Source organism: Rasamsonia emersonii (assembly GCF_000968595.1).
Source record: "Rasamsonia emersonii CBS 393.64 chromosome Unknown ctg1118621760534, whole genome shotgun sequence".
NCBI lineage: Eukaryota > Fungi > Ascomycota > Eurotiomycetes > Eurotiales > Trichocomaceae > Rasamsonia > Rasamsonia emersonii.
In genome coordinates this window covers 23198-31899 of record NW_013562927.1, presented here as the reverse complement: position 1 = coordinate 31899, position 8702 = coordinate 23198, and the positions used below count along the sequence as shown (strand labels likewise).

General features: G+C 49.7%; 2 protein-coding genes across 2 annotated transcripts; both read right to left on the bottom strand.

Moving 5' to 3' along the window:
• Positions 1-896: 896 nt before the first annotated feature.
• On the bottom strand, positions 897-2796 carry T310_7377 (uncharacterized protein; the record flags this gene model as incomplete). Its single annotated transcript, XM_013469838.1, has 4 exons — positions 897-1073; positions 1152-1768; positions 1924-2595; positions 2625-2796. The coding sequence occupies 4 exons, from the start codon at positions 2794-2796 to the stop codon at positions 897-899; spliced, it is 1638 nt and encodes a 545-aa protein (XP_013325292.1).
• Positions 2797-6546: 3750 nt separating this feature from the next.
• Positions 6547-8583, bottom strand: T310_7376 (DNA polymerase eta (Eurofung); the record flags this gene model as incomplete). Its single annotated transcript, XM_013469837.1, has 1 exon — positions 6547-8583. The coding sequence occupies one exon, from the start codon at positions 8581-8583 to the stop codon at positions 6547-6549; it is 2037 nt and encodes a 678-aa protein (XP_013325291.1).
• Between the last annotated feature and the right edge of the window lie 119 nt (positions 8584-8702).

Genomic DNA, 8702 nt, shown 5'->3' with positions numbered 1-8702 from the left:
TCATCCATGGTTTTTTGGCTCAGGGAAATAATAATAAATAATAATAATAAATAGTCCCTTCTATGGAAAATAAATCCCCTACCCTAGCCTCTAGGTAGGGTAGATTTGTTTGATATTAATATTCTATTCGATTAATATTGACTTCAATAAGAGCGATTTATTATTGATTTATTGGTTGGTTGGTTAGGTATACTACAGTACTGTTGTTGTGCCTGAGGCCGTTATGTGATTTATGCATATTCATAACATGGATGATGTCCTGTACTCCGTACATAAGTATGTACAGTACATACATAAATCCAGGATCCGATCCTCGTTTCATCTCATCTGTTTTGTTTCATCTACTCCGTAACTGGTTTGACGGGTTGCAGCCTTGTAGGAGGGTAAAAAATAATGAGGTTACAGTATCCCCGAAGCCCTTCGGCGATACGAACTGTACGGAGTACAGGCCAGGCACGGAGGTATATACCTATGGACCTGGTCAAGACCCGGTCCACCCGGTCCAGAGAGTCCAGAGTCCAGACAGATCCAGACAGATCCAGGTCCAGCCGATATGTTACGTCGATACAGATTCATTGTTATTTTTCCCCCATGTTGCTGTAGACATAACACGCGTAAAAAAGATCAACAAAAAACAAACGAAATCAGGAAAATAACGACTAACCACATCAATCTCATTCGTCTGTATTGTCATGTCTATCGTTCGTAACATTCAGGTCGTCACTCTGGTCTGCAATGCAAGGCAAACGCCATCGAAAGACTGTAAAACGTCGAAATCATACGAAATAGAAGGAATGCACAAACAGTACTAAGTTCTTGGTGGAACAGCAGGTCTGCCTCAGATATCGACAGATATCGACATGTCTTCTCTGAATATCCTCAATCTGACACAGTCGCTACCACTGCAGTGGTGGTCTCTCCATCCGAGGCACCCGCGGCGCAGGTGGTAGGGGAGGCTCCGGGATTTCGGGAAGCGGGATGAGATTCTCTCGCTCTCGATTGATTTCGCAAATGCGTTCGCGACGCGCGCGGCGGATCTTCTCAGAGAGTTCGACAAGCTCGGCAATGTCGTCCTGCGGATGAGTGTTATTAGATGGTGAGCTCAGATGACAGATTCGACGTCATGACGAGACACTCAACGAGACACTCACATAGCGGAGATAGTCAAAGACATAGTAGAAATACTCCGTCTCGTCATATTCATAGCCCAACCGCTCGATCGCCTCCCTCACCACCAGATCTTTCGTGATCTCCGTCCAGAGTCGCTCGCGCTTCTCCTTGGGGCCGGTATATCGCCGTCCGATGCGACCATTCTGACTCTCCTTGTCGGGAACAAACTCCTCACCTTCAGCGATGAATTTGGTTCTGCGAACGCCATTATATCGCTCCCAGGTGATTTCCTGACTGCCACCCCCCACTCCTTCCAACGTAATCCTTTTAGTTCCGGGGGGAACGTCGATCACAGTCCAATCCTTGGTAGCCCCGTTGTACGCTTCTCCGATCGTTCCATGCCCCGAATCCCGACGAGCATAGGCTTCTGCTTCCTCTTGGATGTCCCGCACATCGCGCTCATCCAACGTGCTTTGGTAGTCGCGTTCCTTCTCCCGGTCTTTAGGGCGCAATACCGTGCGCGAGACGATAACCTTGTCGGCCTCGGGAGAGTGCCGTCGACGTAGAGGCGGCAAAGACCCGTCTCTCTCTCTTTCTCGACGATCAATCACGAGATCAGTCTCGTAGTACCGGCCGTTTCGTTCCCCGCTATAAACCACTGTGAGCTTCCGAGTAAGGAGAAGTTCAACGTCGGCTTACCGCTGGCGTATCTCAACTTCATCGAAGCTGTTCCTCCGCACGCGAGGTCGTAGAACGATTTCAAATCCTTTTCAAGTCAGCTGCTCGTAATAGACTTCTCAGCGATATACTGACCATGATCGATGTGCCTGTGATGCGTGATGATGTCCTGGTGAATTGGTGGCGCGACAATGACCGGACGCTCTGGAGACGAAGCTGACTCGGGCGACGTCGACCTGTCTTCTCGCCTTCGGAAGGCAACCTCGTTTCGTTCGACGCCTCTCCCACGTCGCCCTTCACGCTCCTCTCTTCTGATAATGATGTCATCTCTCTCGTCTATGCGGTATCGGGACCGTGAGCTCCCGCGAGGGCTGGAATGACGGCGAAATTCGTTTCTCTCCCATTCACGCTCGCGAGAACGGTCTCTGCTACGATGGCGAAAGGCCACCTCGTCTCGTTCATCATCCCAGCTGGACGTAGACCGATCGCGTCGGCGTACAAGCGCTCTATCCCGCTCCGTATCACGTTCATCCCAGGCGACTTTCTCCTGCCAAGGAGGCAATGATCGCTCGCGTTTGTTGGACGAAGTTTCATCTCGCTGAGTCGATTGTCTGCCTCTGTTCTCACCTCTGTTGAGGCTCTCTTCCCTATCGGTCTTTTTTCGGGACCGTTTCTCTCGAGTCGACGTCTCACGACGGTTGGCAGCTTCCTCGCTCTCCTTTTCGACTCCCTTGGGTTTCTCCCGCGACCGTAACTCAACGTCCTCCCGCTCACGTGTCTTCACTACCATGGCGCCGTCGTCCCTGGCTGGCTGCCGGAAGAAATCTGGCACTGACCGGTCTCGCACACGGACGCGTTCGTCGACTTCCGAACCAGGGTCGCGGGAGGACGACGGCGATAGTCTCTGTCGTCTTCGAAGTAGCCCTCGTGTCTGCCGCCTTTGTGATATCGATCACGTTCGTAAAAATCCTCCTCGTAACCACCGCTAGGACGGCCGCGGCGAGACATGCTAGCTTAAACGAGGAGGAATAGGAGGGGAAAAATTCCACTTGGGTTGAAGGAAACAAAAAGAATCCCACAATCGCTGCGGGGACTTGATCAGGACCACTGCCAGCGCAGGGAACAGCTGTCGACCACATGTAATGGACTGACGTAGTGCTGCAGCGTGCAGAAAAGCTGGCGCTAAGCCCGAACGAATCAACATTGGGCTGCAAACTCGAGTTGGACAAGAACAATAAACAACAAAAGAGGATTCCAAGTAAATTACTGAGTAAAGAGGACTAATAATCAACAATAACAAAACCACAGAGCCACAGTCCTTGGGCTGATCAGGCTGAGAGGGGCAGTCAGGACTCAGTGCTGATAGCTGATGTTATCTCTCAATGTCTCGATCTCCACTGCCTAGCGCTGTCTCCCCCGCAGTTAGCCCTCGACACGGCGCACGCAGACAACGCCTACGATTTCCCTCTTGACAACAATTTATGGATTCACTTGCCAGGCTCACCACGCCATGGACTTGTGGCTGTGATCTAACCGCATGATACGAAGCGACGTGCTTGGTAGTTTCGATATGTAAATACCTGTCGCAGTTTTGTCCAGCCCAGCATTCCAAGCAAGTAGATGTAACTGAGCTTCTTTAGTTTACAGAAGGTGGTTGCAATCTCTGCCCAATTATGACCCCTGCTATACCAGCATCCCCAGCCTCTGTAGCGGCTTCTGCTGACCTTTCGTTTGGTCCTCTTGGACTACATAACCTCTTGCTTTCGCTGCAGCCTCGTCACTGATCTGCTTCCCTGAAGGTGTATCTTACGTACCTGCCACTTTGTCACCAAGCTGAATGCTACTACAGGGGTACCTTACAATAGGCGTGTAGACCTAGATCGCCGTTCTGTTATCTCAATATGTGGTTCGGTTATGATGCGTGGGGCTAGAGGATAGTTTCTGTCGTAGCTAATAATAACGGGGCCTTTTTGATTTGTTTCCTGATCGATAGCTATCGAAAGACCCTTTTCAATGACAAGCAGAAGACGGAGAGCAGCTTTGGCGTCATGTGGTACCTTCCCAGGGTCTTCTGACCCAAGCCACTGTCAACCACGGAGTATGCGTTGCCGTTTTTGCTGTATAGATATTCGTGACACTGTTGGCATATTGGTTACCACGAACGCAGAGTCTGCGGCCCTCACAATAGGCACTCAGGGGACCAGAGTAGCGAGAGCAGTGACTCGCGTGACGCTCAAACTCCAGTAAGACGAAGCTCTCGTCGTCATTCGGGTCACGTACAGTAAGAACAGGCATGTCTTCGCTGGACTGGTAAAAAAGCCCGCATGAGGTGTCTTAGGCGCGATTTTTTCGTATCAGAGCGTTTCCTTAGTTAATGGTGCTAACGCTATCGCCCAGTCTATGAAGTTTCTGTGACAGAGTTTTAGAATCCATCTCCTTATCGAGCGATGAATCTCAGCGGAGTCCTCGGGGTCGTCAGAGTCTCGCTGCGTTACTGCGATCCCTGGGACTCAAGTTTAGTTCATGAACTTCATAGTAATGAAAGCAACAGACAGAAAAGCAATCATAATCCAAAAAGATCCTACCTATCCTAGGACAGAACCATGATGCTATAGAAGATAGAGATCTTTTTTCTCCTGAACTCTCATCTCTCCCGCATTTGACATGGAAACGGCCCTACCAACCTTGTAGTAGAATATCGGTCAACCCGTCCAGCAGATCGATGACGACATCACGAATATACAACACATCACACAGTCATTGGTCTATCGGCCTTTCTGATCGCCCCAATGTTGCAATATGACTTGCTGAATTAGTCGTTCTCCACTATCTTCGAGTGCTGAGGAGTTTTTTTTTTTTTTCGTTTGTCCGTCTGGCTGTTTAGCGAGCTTGGAGAGACGGGTGAAGATCTTTACACATCCAAGAATCCTTGAGGATATGGAGTCCATCTGCTTGGGGTGTTTTCTGACAATGACAGCGTTAAGAATTGTATCGATCTGCGCAGCTGCATTCAGCTCTTGAGCGGGGTATTAATAGAGCACACCCATTCGAATCATCTTCGACTTAATATAGGTTAGTCTGACTTTCGTGACACAGGTACTACTCACCTACAAGAATGTTTACTAGTGTTGGCAAATACTGACGCCAGCTAGATGCTGGTCTGCTGCATCCTCCTAGCCCCCGGCAGCTCTGGGATACGTCGTGGTTTGGACTTGATACCATTGCGCTTTCTCTCATTTGAGCGCAATGTCGCCCCGATGCGTTGCCCATTGTTGAGGATTTAGGACCTGACATTTCCCTGTGTTGTCCGTTTGGGAGAAACGGCTGACTGAGTGTCTTTATCTTTACCACAGGTACCTTCTTCCTGAACAATGGAGAGTGGCATAAGCGAAGCCCGCTTGGTCCTGGACTCGATGCAGTTTCTCATCGTAGTCACGGGTGATTATCTGAAGGCAGCAGGCGCTCTGAAGAGTAGAGGAAAGACCAGGCTACGAATCAATAATCTCCTGGTCAAACTCAAGACGGAATGCGCGAAACATTGGGTACCTTACCGATTTGGCAGCAGCAAACGCCATCGTCCAACGTGCATTCGACGAAAGAGTCTCAGCCCGAGACTGGCCATTCCATGAAGAAGGCCCCTTCTGTCTTGAAGCAGTAAGGACCTGCTTGTGCTGTAACTTGGATGGAAAGGCTTCACTGGACAAGGAAATCTTTTGCCAGACGGTGTGTGAGAAAGAGAAAATTATTTGTCCTCTTCAATTCGCTCTGGACGATTGTCGGTACTTCTCTTCAGGTGGGCTTGATTCTTCAGAATCAGTCCATCACTCTCATCTGTAGAAACTGAGAGAAAACCAATTCACCCTCTTTGATGACAAAGATGCTAGACTAGAAGCGTATAATGATAGCCCAACCTTGGAAGACCGGCAAGGTTACAGCTTCGCGAGCCTTCACAGAAACGTTCCTTCTTTTGCTTCCTGAGCGGCCGGCCGAAGAGGGAAGGCGCGTCGGGGTTGCCCTTCTTGACACGGGACTTCATCTGCCGGCAACTCGACTGCATCAAGGACAGGAGTTTGTTAATTAATTAGTTAAAAAAAATGCTGACAGCTGGCAGGAATCGAGATTCAGCTGCACTGCACTGTATGCTTCCTTTGGGCTGCACTTGACACTAGCGAAGCGTCGGTACGGCCCAATCATGCGAATTATGACTGCCTGCATGGAATATTTATTGATTAGTAGATTTGACTTTTCTCAAGCGTCTTCTATTTCTAGAAACACGGAGCTGTTAGTAATTACAAGTCTTGCTTCACTCTACTGGTGTGCTCTAATTTAGGCAGCTGGGTTTGTTTAAAATATATATCATACAAGTCTTCAATCCCTCGCTTCGCTCGGGTGGCTTGATGAGGGAACCAATTCTAAAATCAGTTTAACTAAATAAATAGAAGGAATAAGGAGTTGCCCAGGTGGATGTCAAGCAATCAAGACCCAGGTGCTCCTGCAGTCACAAAGGACTTCGAGATGCAGTAGTGAATCCTTATCTCAAAGCAGTTGTGGAAGAACACGATAGGTATCGCTTTCTGTTATTCACAGGATCAAATTCATAGGTATTATATTTACATATTCAAGTCGTAATTTACTAAAAGATACTCTCGATGGTCAACCTTCTGGCCTGCCTTCTATACGGAGTATATACTAAGCAAAATAAGACAAATCCACTAACGCCTTTCCCCCTGTCGTTTCGTCGTAACAATCAGCTATCTATCAAAAAGTAAGTCGTGTCTGTCCCTTCTCTGGTTTTCCAGTGCCACCCCGGCCTGTTGTTCTAGGTTTCGGCTTTGTTTTCCTGGCGTCTTTAGAAGTCTGCCCCGTGCCTCGTTGTATCGTCTGAGACCTGGCTGCTTCCATTTCTTGGCGCTCTAGATCTTTGGCAAAATGCCAGTCGTCGTGTTCACTTCTTTCGAATTCAGGAAGAGATTTATTGCACCGGGGGCAGATGTAGGAAGCCGCTAAATCTTCCGGGAGCCGATTTTCCCAGCGCTCACTGTCATCATGTCCTTCTGTGTTCAGATCTTGATCTGGCGTCTCTTGGGCATTCGCATCCGAGTCCTTGAAGCTTGCCTGATGCTCGAGCTTTTTCAGGTCCGAATCATCACCAACTCTGTTATCTTTCTTGAAGAAGCGCTGGATGCCAGTATCTTCCACTTTTCTCCTCTTCTCTGCTCTTCCTTGTTCGTCGGACGTATCGCGCCCCGTTCCTAGCGTTCCCATAGAGATGGCTTCTTGACCCCGGACAAGGAATCCATCAATGGCTCTGTTGTTGGCAACACCGTCCTCGAAGCCGCCTACACTGAGCGACAGATTCGCACATGGCCAAATTTGTCCATCTGCAACGACTTGGCCCAGTAAAGTTTTCCCCAGTTCGAAGAGCAGGGCCTCATCGATCGTTTTCCCGCCAGGAATCGGGATCTGCCGTGATCGCACTTGTGCACCTTGTCGATGGTGCAGAGTAATGGTCCTTGGTCGGCGTCGGTTCTCGAGTATACCATCCTCAACCAGTCGACCGTAGAGATCAGCTGCAAAGATCCGAAGCCACTTCTCGGCCTGATCAACCGAGTTAATACTGGGCCGAAACGACTTGGCTGAGAGCATAGACTTCATCTGTGTTCGTGTATTAACCTCGCTATGATCTTCCCCGCGAATAATACCGTACAACCAAGTCGCAGTATCATCGTCTAGTTTTGCTTTGAACTGCTCAAGTGGCACCTTCAAAAGCTCGCTAACTTCCTCTGTTCCGAACAGCGCTGTGATCTGGTCCCCCAATTTCCCTCCTAGCATTCTGATCTTTGTGAATTTGAACCCTCCTAGGAATTTTTGGACCGCGCGATTTCGCACTACGGTTTGCTTGTTTGGTTTGTTGCATGCGCTTCCCAGCTTTGCCATCATCTTGTTTCTCGCGATCCCCGCGGAACAGGTATAGTTTAGTTTTTCCCACACGGCGTTGCGGACAGAACGGACTATTTCAGAACCTATCAACATCGCGATATCATCCCAATCTGGATCATCCTCCTCTGTTTCGTCATCGTCCAGGTCCACCAGTCCATCTTCTGGATGCCAGTCTAACGCTGTGGTTGGAGGAGAAGGCAAGACAGCCGTCTTATCATCGCCGGTAGGAGGCTCTCTTAGTTCAGGATAACGCTCAAAAAGAACACCAGATACCAGCGACGAGAGGTCGATAAAGACTTCATCTATGGAAGCTTTTTCTAGCTTGGCGGGTTGTAGTTGACCCAGAGCACCGCCTTCTATCACGGCTAGACGGTCCCTCCATTTAGACAGCTCCTCCTTGATCAGGCTCAGGATCTTCCGAGATTCTGCCCGGTATGGATCCAGCGACACCTTGTCAGTCTTGATGCTCCGGAACGCATCCTCTCGATAGGCCCATTTGCCGCCCTCTCCTTCCCTAAAAGTCGCCACATGTTGGAGGACCAGTTCGGGACAGCGTTTCTTGGCTTCGCTTGCAGAGAGCATCCGGGTGATCCCGAAAGGGCGCGCAGCATAATTGATGGCAATGAGCGAGTCCCATTGCTGGACAGCTAGAGGGGTGTCGCGCGGCGTCCCCAAACGCACCATCTCACACTGTGCGTAGAACGCATCGAGATCGAGATGCGCAATCACCCGTAAGGGACTCGACGGCGAATTCTGCCGGAGCAGCTGGAGATGACGATAGGTGTAGCGAGACCGTTTCAGAGAGGGGCCTGGTGAGGAGGGTATGAAGGGCTGCGGGGAGGGGGATCGCGGCATAGCTGGCACGGTGTCGTCATGGCGAATTGCAATAATAGAAATGAAGCAGTGTGGGTGAGACAATCAAGCAGCTCAGCTACTGCAAGGATTGTATGCTCGATTGATGAGAGCTGTCACGT